The sequence below is a fragment of the Microsporum canis genome, genomic scaffold (genome assembly GCF_000151145.1).
Source record: "Microsporum canis CBS 113480 supercont1.1 genomic scaffold, whole genome shotgun sequence".
In the NCBI taxonomy this organism is placed as follows: domain Eukaryota; kingdom Fungi; phylum Ascomycota; class Eurotiomycetes; order Onygenales; family Arthrodermataceae; genus Microsporum; species Microsporum canis.
Window position 1 is genome coordinate 2,264,580 of NW_003299169.1, and position 14,368 is coordinate 2,278,947.

General features: G+C 50.6%; 6 protein-coding genes across 6 annotated transcripts; 3 read left to right on the top strand and 3 right to left on the bottom strand.

The window, feature by feature from the left end:
* Window positions 1–177: 177 nt before the first annotated feature.
* On the bottom strand, window positions 178–2,218 carry MCYG_00834 (luciferin 4-monooxygenase; the record flags this gene model as incomplete). Its single annotated transcript, XM_002850684.1, has 5 exons — window positions 178–488; window positions 558–1,187; window positions 1,250–1,696; window positions 1,774–1,969; window positions 2,078–2,218. 5 exons carry the CDS (start codon window positions 2,216–2,218, stop codon window positions 178–180), a joined length of 1,725 nt encoding a protein of 574 aa, XP_002850730.1.
* Window positions 2,219–2,850: 632 nt separating this feature from the next.
* MCYG_00835 (60S ribosomal protein L16) lies at window positions 2,851–4,051 on the bottom strand (the record flags this gene model as incomplete). Its single annotated transcript, XM_002850685.1, has 5 exons — window positions 2,851–3,018; window positions 3,089–3,347; window positions 3,449–3,502; window positions 3,657–3,792; window positions 3,904–4,051. The coding sequence occupies 5 exons, from the start codon at window positions 3,922–3,924 to the stop codon at window positions 2,880–2,882; spliced, it is 609 nt and encodes a 202-aa protein (XP_002850731.1).
* A 600-nt stretch (window positions 4,052–4,651) lies between these two features.
* On the top strand, window positions 4,652–5,746 carry MCYG_00836 (metallophosphoesterase domain-containing protein 1; the record flags this gene model as incomplete). The annotated part of the gene is made up of 2 exons (XM_002850686.1): window positions 4,652–4,844; window positions 4,974–5,746. 2 exons carry the CDS (start codon window positions 4,652–4,654, stop codon window positions 5,744–5,746), a joined length of 966 nt encoding a protein of 321 aa, XP_002850732.1.
* A 1,412-nt stretch (window positions 5,747–7,158) lies between these two features.
* Window positions 7,159–8,574, bottom strand: MCYG_00837 (oxidoreductase; the record flags this gene model as incomplete). Its single annotated transcript, XM_002850687.1, has 3 exons — window positions 7,159–7,293; window positions 7,358–7,669; window positions 7,747–8,574. The coding sequence occupies 3 exons, from the start codon at window positions 8,572–8,574 to the stop codon at window positions 7,159–7,161; spliced, it is 1,275 nt and encodes a 424-aa protein (XP_002850733.1).
* A 2,097-nt stretch (window positions 8,575–10,671) lies between these two features.
* On the top strand, window positions 10,672–11,225 carry MCYG_00838 (uncharacterized protein; the record flags this gene model as incomplete). The annotated part of the gene is made up of 2 exons (XM_002850688.1): window positions 10,672–10,772; window positions 11,024–11,225. 2 exons carry the CDS (start codon window positions 10,672–10,674, stop codon window positions 11,223–11,225), a joined length of 303 nt encoding a protein of 100 aa, XP_002850734.1.
* A 1,738-nt stretch (window positions 11,226–12,963) lies between these two features.
* On the top strand, window positions 12,964–14,349 carry MCYG_00839 (DnaJ domain-containing protein; the record flags this gene model as incomplete). The annotated part of the gene is made up of 1 exon (XM_002850689.1): window positions 12,964–14,349. One exon carries the CDS (start codon window positions 12,964–12,966, stop codon window positions 14,347–14,349), a length of 1,386 nt encoding a protein of 461 aa, XP_002850735.1.
* Window positions 14,350–14,368: the final 19 nt, after the last annotated feature.

A 14,368-nucleotide genomic window follows, 5' to 3' on the forward strand; every position in this document is an offset into this window, starting at 1 on the left:
TTATTTCTATGTATTACTGTTCCTATGGCGGAATGGACACGAGTCACTGATGGATATTGGTGTTAATTTCCAGGGAAAAGCGCCAAAGCTGGAGTCTACTCTAGATTTTATGGGAGCCAGACATCGAAGAAAGACCACGAAGAGAGAAGAATAGAGAAGAAAAAGCAACGAGGCTGTCTACAGCGAATGAGAGGCTCCCTTTGCCCATTCTCTCAGGACGTTCTTCTTAATCTTTCCTGTGCTGGTTTTGGGCAGCTCCGAGACAATCTCGACCTCTCGTGGGACCATGAATCGACTGATGCCGCTTGAGTTTTTGGCCCAGGCAATGATCTCAGAGCCGGTCACTTGCTTGCCGGCCTGGATGGTAACGTAGGCCTTGGGTCTCTCGCCCCAGTGTGCGTCAGAGACAGCTACAACGCCGGCTTCGAGGATGTCTGGGTGAGTGGCCAGCATGGCTTCGAGGGCCACAGAGGATATATTCTCCCCTCCTGTTAAAAAAAAGATGGTCAGTTAGCAAAAGAGCTGTAGCCTCGGTCACCAAGTATTAACCAGCTTACCGCTGATGATTATGTCCTTTGCGCGGTCTAATATCTGGACTGCCCCGTCTGGATGCCAGACGGCCAAGTCTCCGGAGTGCAGGACGCCGCCGGCAAAGAGCTTGTCTGTGGCTGCTGCGTCTTTGTAGTAGCCTCTGGCGCAGATGTTGCCGGTAAAGACGATCTCTCCAATCTCCTTGCCGTCTTTGCGGACGTCGATGATGGTGCCCTCAGGGACATCCGTCTTGATGACCCGGGCAGGCAAACTGGTCAGGAATCCGTGTCCCTGCCTTGCCATCTTCTGGTACTTCTCTTTGATGGGTATTGTGTCCCACGAGGGCATGTAATACCCCTTAGTGATGGGGCCATACGTTTCTGTTAGGCCGTATACGTGCACAGGATGAAGGTTAACACTAGTCATCTGCTCAAAGAGATGAGCGGTAGGCGGACTGGCAGCAACGGTGACTCTGACGGGCCTGGGGAGTCTTTCTGCCTCCTTTGCAGCGCATAAAAGGGTGTTTACGGTAGGCGCGGCATTGAAATGGGTGATGTTCTCCTCTTTGAGCATACGCCAAATCGCAGGGTAGTCGACCTTTCGAAGGCAGTAATGAGTCCCTCGAACCGCAGTAACAGACCATGGAAACGTCCATCCTACATCCCGTTTTAGCATTATGTTCTTCCACATGTTATATATTGGTATATGGTAAATTTACCCATCGCATGGAACATGGGGAGAATCCACAGGTAGCCACATCTGCCTTGCTGGAAATTCAGTCCGGACTCAATGATATTGGCAAGCGCAGCAAGATAGCATCCTCGATGGATATACTCCACCCCCTTTGGCCTGGCGGTGGTGCCACTGGTGTATGCAAGCGCGATTAGCGACTCTTCATCGGCAGCCTGAGCCTCCAGGCCTTTCCACCCGCTGCCTCCCTGCTCTCTATCATATTCCAGGCCTTCTCGAACAGCGGCGTCAAATTCTCCGCTTAGCTCCCCTTCGTCCGCGTCGGTGTCTGTGTCGATGATCAACGGTATATGCTTGTTAGCCTTGTAGAACTCGTCCAGCAAGGGTACGAATTCCTTGTCGACAATGATGGAATCGACGTCAGCATGCGTGAAGATATATGCAATATCCTCGGGTTTCAGACGGTAGTTTATAGCTACATGGGGTTTTTTTCCTCTTGTTAGTTATATGTTCCGGTTATATGGCAGGCCCACGTATTCGGAAGATCATTACCGACGTTGACTCCAGCAGCGGCAGCGATGCCGAATATCGACTCAAGGAAGGCCGGCGTATTTGGGGCCAGAATGCCCACTCTCTTGTAGCCGTGCTTCTTGATGTAGTATGCAATCCCCCTTGAGCGGTCTGCGAACTGCTGGTAAGTCTTCCGCACGATTTTCTTGTTCGCCGTGAGATGGTAGATAGCTTCGGCCTAGTTGAACGGACTATGGCATTAGCCTCAAAGCTAGGGAACAAAAGAGAAAGGGAGGGGGAAAAAGAAGGGAAGCAGAACAGAATGAATGGGATTGTTTCAACGCACGTCTGGCTCAATCTCAGCAGCGCGAGGCAGGAAGAACGTTGGTGAGAGGGTATGCCTGTTGGTACTGCGAGCTGCCGCCGTCTTGCTATCTCCTTGCAGCTGCGCAGAGATGCTCTGGAGACGAGCCTTTGCGCCTGACATCTTTTCACGAGTTGACAGTAAGAAACAAAGTAAGCAGAGTACAGGCTGGCTGGGGAAGAGGGCAGAGAGCAACCATGGCTCTCTTTATATATATCTACTACGCCCTAGCTACACCCCGGGCCGTGGGGATGTATTTTTCTTCTTCCTAATTTATGGGCCGCACGGGGAAGTGATTGAGAGCGCCGAAACAAAAAACCCAAGATTCTTTAGCCGAGGAACGCCGGGTTGTCCCCTTTCTTTTTTCTTATTTTGATAAAGGCGATAACAGAGAGAGCCAGAGTGAGGATGATGGATGGAAGGTTAGGTTTATTTCGCAGGTTGTGTGTGTTTTCTTTCTTTGGGCTACCATATAAAGGGGCGAGGAGAGGAGAGCGAGGGCTTGGAGCGAATGCAGTGAATAAAAAGAAAACAGGAGACTAAGTTAATAGCCTCATTTTTCATCCCAAACGACGCCGCAGTGTACAAATTAAAAGGAAATCTTTTTGTTCGAAGAAAAAAAGGTCTTTTCCATCACAAATTATCCCTGAAGTCATAAAAGGGGTGTATTCTGTGAGCGGGAAATGTACAAATCAATTGGCTTGCCGTGTACAACATCTCTGCTCGTCATTGCCCACAATGCATCCTTGGATTCGACCCATCCACATCAACCCCAGCAAGGCATCTAATAACCGTATTGAGCCAACTGTTCCTGAGTCTTTTTGTCCACACTCGCGGTTCTCTGGGCCTGGAGGAGTTGTCTCCTGGCAGCCTTCTTGCGCTCGTGGTATGCAGCACCCTTGACCTTCCGCCTCTCTTCCAATCTGTAGGTCGACCGTTAGTACGACTGCAAAAAAGACGTTTAAGTACAAGGGATGGTAAAGATAGACATACCTGGCAACGACGTCCTGGTACTTCCAGCCAACCTCGTGGCTTAGTCGGCCGACTGTGCAGTATTTGCGGCCAGGCTTGAGACGGAGGATGCGGAGAGCTTGGGGAACGACGACACGCTTCTTCTTGTCGTATGGCTCCGGGATACCCTCGAAGACTTTGAGTCTATCCATGGCGGCAGCACCTCGGGCGGTCTTGTGTGGGATCATGCCTCGGACGGTCTTGTAAAAGATGCGCGAGGGAGCACGGAAGTGGAAGGGACCTGTAGAACCAACGTTTTAGCCGACTTGACCCTTCTTTCTCTCTCTTCATTCTGTCTCTTCCTCTTCTTCTTTTCATGGCCGGTGCGCGCTTGAATCTTACCTCCTCGGGTTGGGTTGAAGCGAGTGATCTTTCTGAGATAGGCGTGGTACTTCACTATTAAGACGAATCGAATTAGTCCCTCCCATCTTTTTCATATCAACCGTCCTTCCTCCCCCCCCCCCCCCCTTTTTACTTGTATTGCTCTTCGTTCTCATAGATACTGCTCTTCTTGCTTCTAATATCTGCTAGGGGAACGGTGTATGCGTACGTTTAGCACGGAAGAATTCGCCGGAGATGTTGAGGGCTTCACATCGGACAACGACGATCTTCTGTCCGTTGAGAAGCTGCTTGGCCACGGTACTGGCGAGGCGACCAAGGAGATGTCCCTTGCCGTCAATGACGACCTATAGTTATCGCAAGAAGAAACAAGTCAGTGAATCGCGATTCGGAATTTGCAGGGTTGGAGCAGAAAATTATGTCCCGTCCTGACAAGAAGGACGGGGAAGAACACGCACCACTGGCTCGAAGGTGGACATCGTGATCTGTCACCGGTTCACGAGGCTTATATCCAGGGAAGAGGGAAGAGCTCTGCTCTAGGATAACACCTTGTGTTTTGGAGGTTGTCGAATTTGATGTCGTTGTTGATCGCTCAAAACCACCGAGTTTCTTGGTCGTTTTGGTGCTTAAGCGAAAAAGCCCTTTGTGGGCGGAGTTAGCCCTAAGTTGCCCAATAAGAGAAGGTCACGTGAGTTGACTTTCAAAGACGGCGAAGATGAGGATGAAGATGATGTAGACACAGCATGAAAGAGAAGAAGAAGAAGAGATAGGGAGAATGTGTGTAGATGACTGACGTTGTGACGCTTCTTACTCTGCTGGGTTCTACTTAATATGGTACTCGACACTGTTACTGCCTGCTAACAACTACCTGGTGCGCTCGACAAGTATTAACGGAGTACTGCTTCTCCTCGATTACTTCTATGATGAAGGCTTCTATACTACCAACTGTGCTCTATGCCAGCCCACTCATGCAGTCTTCAATGCTTAGAGACGAATCTGACTCACCGAGACGGACCGAGCCTCGTCGCATAAATGAGTCATAGACTGGATGAAGTCATTGAAAAGCAAATAAAAAAAGGACATATAAAAGCCTTCCTGGTTGATGGATTCAGATACATCACACTATTTGCCCTTCTACTATCGATTTCTTTACACGGATATACAATGTCTATTTGATAGCAAAGAGCCTATTCACTTTCAGCCACGATGGTTAAAACAAGATTCGTCTGCGTATCCGACACCCACGGGTACGGAACGCGTGAGGCAGCGTTTAGACTGCCAAAGGGAGACGTCCTCGTCCATGCCGGAGATATCACCAACCGAGGAACGGTGGAGGAGTTTCGCAAGTCCGCCCAGTGGATCTTAGAGGCGGACTTTGAAGTCAAGATTGTTATTGCAGGTTTGTGATATCGTGTTTTCTTGATGCTCTCAGCCTATCACCAACTCCCTCTTCCACCTCTGTTACTGTTATCCACATGTCGATATGACCAAACACATGGCATGGAGCTAATTGGCATGGCCGCAAAAGGCAATCATGATGCCCCGTTGGATAGAGAGTTCTACTCGCATCACACGGAATTCTTCCATGGCCAGAAGGCTGAGCCTTCCGATAAATGCATGGAGCTAATCACCACCGAGGGGATAACGTATTTGGATCATACATCCAAAACAATCCGCCTAAAGGGTGCAAACGGGCCAAAGACGATGTTCAAAGTGTTCGGATCGGCTCGTCACCCCACTAGTGCTCGCCGAATTGTTGGATGGAATGCACCGTTTGGCTACTCCGTCGACTCGCCAGAGGAAGCACGTCAATGGTGGAGTCACATTCCATCAGATGCAGATGTGGTTGTTACCCATACCCCAGCCAAAAACCATCTTGACTTGACTACCCATCATGGAAATATCGGGTGTGAATACCTCCGCCAGGCATTGTGGAAGATTCGACCTAGACTTTCCATCTGTGGCCATGTGCATGAGGCTCGAGGGTATGAGAGAGTCAAGTGGGATGTCAATGACATGGAACCCGAAGCAACTGGAACTTTTGGTGAGATCAGTACGACCGTTGGAACCTTGCCCCCTCGTGAGAGCAAGAAGATGTCTCGCGTCGATCTGACTGGCAAGACATACCCGAGACTGGCAAATGAAGGGCCCATGGATCCAGCAAGAAATGAAACCTGCTTCATCAATGCCTCCATCCTGGCAACTCATTATCCGCATCCAGGAGGAAGGAAATTCAATGCCCCGATTGTGGTTGATATTGATCTCCCCCTTGATGGCGAACAAGGACAGCAGCAGAACTAATGCCCAAAAGCTATAAGGGGATGGATATCCCGAGCGAAAACATTTGACGGCACCCATATACATTGCCTAAGCTAACCAGGTTCCATTCCGCTACCTGTTGACAAACAGACTTAGCACTTGATACCGTCGTGACGGACACTCGTTTAACTTCTACTAAATGTATGCGAGCTCTGATACCCCTTATCCCTATGTCCTGAACTTCACCACATTCCAGACAATACGCTGACTCATTTTAGTGACCATATCATGATCGTCACTTAACGATCTCTACATTCCCTTCTTAGAGGCAATGCCTCACTACTATGACCTACTGTTCTTATCCATACTTGTCTCGCTCTTGGGCACATTCCTGCCTAACGTCACCGACACGTGTTTACATTTTCACCGCCTCTCAGGCGTCTCAGGCGTAGATTTACTCTAGTCCAAGGCAATACGAGGCTGACTTTCATTCTTTCTATACCTTCTTTTCATAACGGCTCAAGAATAACATAGCCCTCGCCTAGCTTTATAAAAAAACACGCCATTCGCTTCATTCTTTCTACCTCGTGTCCTGTGATGCGATTTTATGCCTTTTCCGCAACAATACAGTTCAACTCCGCCCATAGTGTGCTGTAGAATGAGGCGAATGGAATATTCTCCTACCAGAGCGAACGAAGTTGAAGTGTGTAATGTATCAGCTGGATGGTAGCCACCAAAGTATTCATCTATGCGTTCTCTAGTAGTGATTCGTTATGCCGCCAGTAGTTATACTTTCTGAAGACATGAGGCCGTATATATATGCTCCTATCACGCGAGGCTGCCAATGAGGCTCCTCTTCTCATGTATTAGTTAACCCCCCAAGGATCAAAACGGCCCGAGTACCGTGATACGACACGGTGTCAGGATCTATATAGAATAAAATGATAGTACATCTAATCTAGGTAATGGCTGCGAACCTTAGAATTTAGCCAGGGTAGACTTGATAATTCGGTTTCCTGGGTTATCCCTTGCCCGGCAGGAAGGCTTTGCGGCTGACGAGGCCCTTGTCACCACCGCCACGGTCAGCCATCTCAGCTCACCGTAGCTTTCACTATCATCCTGGATGAGAGCCGCGTGTGGGAGGCTTGAGATCAATGCTTATACTCCGGTCATGTACTGCCTGTTCCGGCCAAACTACCTTGTAAATTATTTCACGGTGAATTGTCAAAATGTATCACAGTGGTAGCATCTCTATCGATCTCTGAGGCTCTAAGATGGTACGGTTGTGAAAGAGCTATGAGTAAAAATAGGCTATGCGGGTAGCGAACTCTAACTATTCTAAAAACGGTCCCACTTATCGATAATCTCTCTCCATTATTATGTATTACATCTTCAGTATCCGGAACAAACCCCGGTTTATGTAGGAAACCTATATTGCACAATTTCAAGAACACCTAGGAAGGATTAGGAGTATACTTCGCCCCCATGGCCTGCCAGACAGGACGAACATCGATTTCATCACTCTTCGTTCTTCCGTTTACCATCAATTCGCGGCCACTATCCTCTCTATAGTACATGGCCCAGTCGTGCTGTTAAAACGGGCAAGTTAGTGGAATCCAAGAGGGATTGAATGTAAGGGGCTGGGAGGCATACCTTTCCCAAGGTGAGCTTGATGACGCCATGTGCCTCCATGACACGATAGGTCTCGAGCGGAGTATACCCGGTGATCAAGGAAACTATATTCGAAGCCACTATCTCAGCCTGCGCTCGCGCTGTCCTCTCCATTCTGGGGCCCGTAGTTTTGGCAACATCGCCCAGGGCGAAGATATTGGGGTTTGGCATGGTAGGACCATTGTTGATCTGAAGGGTAGGGTGTACGAGGATCTGCCCGGTTTGCTCGCAGATAGCGGAAGGGAATAGCTTGGCGAGGATGCTTGAGTTGGGCCGTTGGCCGGTGCAGCGAATCTGTCCGAGCATTTAGTTTCAACAAATCTTATCTAAGAGGAGGACAACCACAGGCTGTGTAAAACAGGGTCCATTACCACTAGGTCGAATATCTGTTTGCGGCCGTCTTTGAAACATAGAGCCTCCTGGTGTCTGTCCTTGATCATATCTTTGACCCCTTCGGTCACGGCCTGGGGACGTTCGCCCAGGATCAAGTTAACCTGAAGCTGTTTAAGCGTCTTCATGACGTGCTCATGTAACCGGGGACCGAAATTGGGTAGCAGCTGAGAGCGTGAATGGATCAATGTCACATCCTTTTGTGGGAAGAAGCTTTTAATATCCGTGGCAACCTGGACCCCAACCGGCCCGCCTCCAACCACGGCGATACGGTCTGCACGCTTGATCCGATCCTGCGACGCACGCATCTCCTCACAGGCGCCTGATTTCTCCGTCGACGTGAGTTTTGCTGGCGAGGGTTGCCACGAGCCGGTTGCAATGGCAAGGTACTCATAGTCAATAGTCTCTCCGGAAGCAAGTTGGACTTGATTGGGTGTGATTGCTGTTGCGGAATCTTGTATGTGTTTAAAGATGCCTGGTGGTGCGGTTTTGGCGATGCCATCGTAGGGGATGAAGGCAGATTTTTCCACACCAGGCACTACGCCGCACCGAGGAAACACAAACAGGTGGTTGAAATGAGAGTTCCTCTCAACCAAGACTGCGCGATAGCCTGTCGGTAACGATTCTGTTAACCGCTGCGCAAGGTGAACGCCTGCATAGGAACCGCCGAGGACGACGACGTTCTTGGGCGACGTGGTCTCCTGGTAGGTCCATCGGTGGCCCACGGCCAGGATCTTTTGGTGGATGTGAGTATATATCAGGCCAAAGACAAGGCGCGAGCCCTTGACGTAGAATTCCAGTGCCTCCATGTTCCTTGTGGGATGTCGCTGAGCTCAGGCGAGGGAGAAGAGAATAAACGGGAGAGCGGTATGAAATAAAAGACTGAGAGCGTCTTCATATTCTCGATATCGCAGACAACGCCTTTGCTGGTGCATCTATCTGTCCCCGGAAATCAATATCAAGTCGGCTGCAAAAGCTCGCACGAGGCTAGCATGTTTGAAGTCCGGCCGAGCAGGACCGGCCGAGCCTCCTTCGGCGCCTTCTGGTCCCTTTTTATTCAGGTCAGGCCATATCCAGAGTGTAGACGCTTTTGCTGCATCGAGTCAGTCTTCAGCAGACTTTGGGGTATCATGTCGCTGCCAGCATCTTCTTCGGCGGCGTTTTGTGTATCGCTTCTTGGGTAGAAGTTGGTGGGAAAACGTTTGGGCGAAGATGGCCACAGTCAGGTACGGCTTTTATATATATTTACGCCCCAGTTATATTTACTACTTCCCACAATGCTATTAACGGTGTGAATCCTAGACCGTACAGAGTGGAAAAGTACGTCTCGGTATCAAGGCAGAATTCTACGAAGCAGGCCTCGAAAACACGATAACCTACCATGGGCATCGGAGTTGACGGGATCACAGCATTGCTTGTAGGATAACGATTTCGCCTAACGGCTGCATGATGTCGTTGTGCAATACTCCATGATACAGTTGGTGCTCCTCTTGCATCCAACTCGCTGAAGTTGGCCATTATTTGCAATTACCCTGTGATTTACACGACAAACCTGATATACTATGTAACTTCAAAAAAGACCAGCCAAGGGGTACATAGTAGAGGAGAGCTGGGGCATGATATAAAGCCATCCGTTCGTTGGACCCCTGTCGCCAAAACCTGCTGTATGTACGTACATACATGCAAGCGGCGCAAGGAGCTCATCTAAGTAATTGCATGCTCTTCTTTATATTAACTGGCACCCGCTCATAGCGAGTGGTCAGAATCATCCCATCCCATCCCATCTCTCCCCCCTCTCTTCCCCCCCCCCTCTCCACGGTAGATGGGGCGGCGTGGAGTAAAGCCAACCTTGCCCTGCATTGCATTAGGCTGATGTCCACCAGCCAATCAGTCCCTGCATCATGCACGAACGAGCGTAAAAATGAGACGATGTGCATGCCTGCAGACCCAGGCGAGAGCATCCAGCCAACCGCATGGCAGGAGGACCATCCATTTCGCTGTCGTGGACACAACCTATCGCCGGCACCCACCGGCCTTCTGCTCGCCCTATAACGTCGAGGCGTCAGAAAGCAACGAGGGACTTTGGAATAGAATAAGTCGAGGCTTGGCCGATGTTTCGGAGTGGAGATCCAGACGTTGGGTTGCCATATCATCACCGCCATTCAGAGCACAGAAGGATGGGCTTCCGGTATCGTTGACTCTCGACCTTGACTTCTGTCGTCTACCTATCACATCGTGCTGGATCGTTGCTTCACTGTAACACGGCTTGCTGAGTGGATGCAGATGACTTGCTGCTCTTCCTTGGAAGGGTCAAATGGCGCTCGTTACAAAAGAAAAATATGATATACAACCTCCCGCCGTCCAGCCGTTTTGTGAGGGAGACGAAGAAGTATATGTCACGACTTGTATGATAGCTCTGTGCCATTCACTCGATCGATAAACCGATTCCCCTTGTCCTTCTTCGTTTCTTTTTTTCTTTCTCTTTAGGTTTGGGCTTCATGATGAGGGAGGGGTTATCATCCCCCCCTGCGCGAGCATGCATGCACTCTGACCTTTTTGCTCGTTCTGGAGGGGGGAAAGAAGACGTCTGGAATGCAAGGGGCAGCCAGTGCCTTGCTGCAGCGCTGGCGTGGGTCTTATATTGGGGGTGTGTTATTACTTGCTTGATAAACGGAGGAGTTACACGCAGCTCCCCAGGGGAGAGTGCGGCGAAGGGGCGGGAATACCGCGCAAGAAGAAGAAGCAAAAGAAGAAGAAAGAAGGAGAGGGAAGGTTTTCTTTGCATTCTTCATGCTCTGCATAACTTTCCTTTCCCTTGCTTGTTACTCGCTGCCTCGATGCCGGACGGACTATCCGTAACACTATTCCCGTCAAAGAGTAAGCTTAGGTGATCATATATCGTGATTATGGCTGTGATCGCGGAAGGGAAGAGAAGAGGAGGCCCGTTCCATCCTCCCCCAGAAGCGAGCAAGGGAAGCGGGAAACGTGGATCCGTGCTGTTACGTCAGTATGTCCGCGATCTACTTCTTCAGCCACAACAGGGTTTTTGTGGAGGAGTATCCTATTTCCAGCTCAACTCTGTATACACATGTACATACTCGGGATAGCTGAGTCGTAGGAGGCCTCAGCCCCGTACTACCGGTCGTAGAAGGCCAGGGAAAGGCCGATAGATGATGGAGGATGACGATGGAATGATGGTCCCTGGATCATAAAGGATTTTCCCATCAACCTGTGTAACCAACCACCTTTGAATCATAGCCCCCAGAGAGAGAGAGCGAGTATAAAGAAGAAAAAAAAGCAACGAGTAGAACCTTCTCGGGCCTGGTCCGATCTTTTCATCCTCGTTGCTCTTCGATATCTTGTCAGCTGGATGGCAAAAAGAAGCACTCTTTGCGAGTTCCACTGGGTTTCCGAGTTTGCGTGTCTGTATCGATCAGTTGGCCACCAACAAGCCATCTGATATATACGAATCGATAGCTTCGTGAATAACGTTTTGACATTTGACGGTTTTGACGGACCGGGTTCCCGAGGCAAAGAAAATAAACCATAATTCCGCTCTGAGGCAGGAACGGTTACGGAGTATATGTTAGAAGACAAGTTCCCTCGTTTCGAAAAGTAGTCAAGCAAGCGCCCGACCATTGGACGGCATGGCAGAGCCAGAGTCATTGATGGCGAAATTAATCAATGCTCCTCCCTTTTTTTATCCTGATGCCTGACGACTTTTAAACGAGTGGGCAGCAGGGCTTGAAGGTGTGCACCCTTGTATACTTCGGTACTTCCTGTTTGCAAGGCGTCAGTCAGGCGGGTAAGCACCTTCACTCCTGTTCCAGCTTGTAGTTGGCCGGGTTTCTTTTTTTATCCTTTGGATAGTCGGAAAAGCACTTCGTAGAAGACGGCCACTGCCTGCAACAGACCGATCAGCGCCCGGTCTTCTGTAGTATATAGAAGAATGTCAGTTATAACACCGACAGAGATGCCCTCTCAGTAAGCCCGAGAGGCAAAAGAAAAAGCAAAAAAGAGAAGAGAAGGAAATGAAAATAGGCCCAAGAAGGGGGGGCCAGTCGAATCACATCTCGAAGCGCCGGCTTCACACCCTCCATCACAGAACCGTCACAGACAGCCTGCTGCCCGGCGCTTGTCGCTGTCAAGGGCGGTAATAAGAGCTCATCTGCGCTCTTCCTGGGACAGTTCCCGTCTCAGCAGAGCCCATTATCATCGCCGTCGCTCGTCGTCCCTCCATCTAGCAAACTAGGCGGAAGTTGTCTGCCTCAGAAGTGACGGTTTGGGGCGCGTTGCTTGGTTAACCAGTCGCCCTGCTTTTGCATGAATTAGTATATTTAGTATTGATTATTCGACCTGGTTCCCCTCCCTCCTCCTCCACACCGCTGCTTCTGATCCACTGAACCAGCCTGAGAAGCAGAGATCTCCTGGGAGCCTTCGTCCTGATCGTTTCAGTGGCATCCATCTTCGCCATATCCCGACCAGGAACCAGGAACGAGAACCAGGGACGCAGAGCAATAAGAACAGGAAGTACTTCCCTTCTCGAGGGGCCCCCTGAAAAGCAAGCAGCCAGACTCGGGACTCTCTTGTGGCTGGTTTCTTCTCCTTCTGCTGCTGCGTTGGCCACTCTCTCTTACATAAAAAACTCCGAAGGCGTCGTCGTTCTTTTTCTTGCTAAGAAAAGGCGTGGCGCATTTTCCACCCTGAACTCTACCAACATCGACTTTCTTTCCCTTTTTTTTAATTCCTCATCTTCGCATCCTCAACTGTATCGACGTCCAGCAGAAACATCCCGTCCCGTCGCCCGCATTCTGGCCATTCCCGGGAGGGCTTGTCGTATGGTGGCAACGAACGGACAGCCTGTCATCAGCAGTGGCTTTTCTAATCATCAATACCTCCGTCCCCTTCGCTCCCTCCTTCGTCCGTACCGCAACCCGCAACCCCGGGGGGACGGCCTTTTGCTCCCGACACTCCTTTCGTTGCTGTCAAAGCAGCCCATAAGTGACACTTCCTGTCGTTCACTATTACTCATTCTCGCTCACTCGCTCTCTCCCAGCTCTTCACCCGTCTTACAGCCCAATTCTCTCGAAGTTCCTATAATACATAGCGGAAAAGCGAAGCATAGAGTTATACTTCCCGTCCCAGGACGAAGCCTCAAAACCAAGGGAAACTCGAACCATTAAATCACTGCCATCAGGATGCAGATGCCCGAACATGATCCGTACGAGGTCCTTGGGATACCTTCAACAGCTCAGACGGCCCAGATCCGGACAGCATACAAGAAACTAGCACTCAAGTTTCACCCCGACAAGATCCAGGACGAGTCTCTTCGGGAAAAGGGGACTGTCGAGTTCCGGAAGATACAGGAGGCCTACGAGTTCATCTCCGACGAGTCCAAGCGTGCCCAGTATGACCAGAAGAAACGGGCTGAAGCTGCTGCAAAGGAGCGGATGCCGGCCAGAGGTGCACCTGGCACGTCGAGTCGAAGAGGCAACTGTGTGTTCGAAGACATAACCCCCAGGGAATACTCTACAGGCCCAAAGTACGAACCACGGCCTCCCCCGTCAAAGTCCTATCGAGCTCCCCGCGATCCCTCTCCGGTCTCGGTCGATCGCCAGAGGCCGTCTCGCTACTCTGACGACGACTACGAAGAACAACGCTCGAGGTCGAGGAAGCATGCTGACTACGAGAGAAGACATCATCATTCCAAGACCCGAGACCCCTACGAGAAGAAGAGCAGCAGCAGCAGCAACAGCAAGGATTACGCCAGACACGAGACGGCTCGCCACTCAAGGGAGAGGGCCAAGGAGACTCGAGAGTCGACTCGAAGTAGCCGTGCCAGCAATGCCAAGTTCCGTGACAAGGAGCGCCGTCGAGACACTTCGGAAAAGTACAGTCGTACCACCTACTACGCCACTGTCGAAGAATACACAGACGAGACCTCCTCCGAGTCTAGTTCTGACACTGACGACTTCAGCGATCGTGAATACACTCACCCCATAAGAGAGCACCGACGACCATCTGAAAAACCTAGACCAAAGCTTAGACGCCGGGAGGCAAACTACTCGTCTAGCTGGGAAAGCCCCAAGATGGCTGCCGATATCGAAGGCGCATGTGAATACATGAGAACCAAGGCTGGATTGCACAAAGGGCCAACGCCCCATGAAAGCAAACCCAGTGTCGTGTACATCACCCCGTTAGGGATGCATCGAGAAAAGGATACTGCTCGGCGTTCGTCTGCCAGGCCACGCATGCCAGAACGAAGTCAAAGAGATCCCACCGATGTCTTTGATAGCTCTTCCCGTCTCCACTCCTCCCACAACATCCCAACCCGAGGCACGTTCTCTTCGTCCCGTCCTATCCCCTCCCTCCGTCGAGCTGGCACTGTTCCGGTCGCCTCCTTCGATACCAGCCACGTCGAACCGATAGTTCCTCGTTCAGTCAAGAAGAAGGGCACCTTGTTTGACTCTGGATACAACAGTCCAGCCAACAGCCCCCCAATCATCCCATCCGGGGATTTTATACGCCCCAGCTCCCGCCAACCAAAGATTATCACCCCAGAATTTCGGCACCGGCAGCAGTAACGTTGGCTCCAGCTAGAAT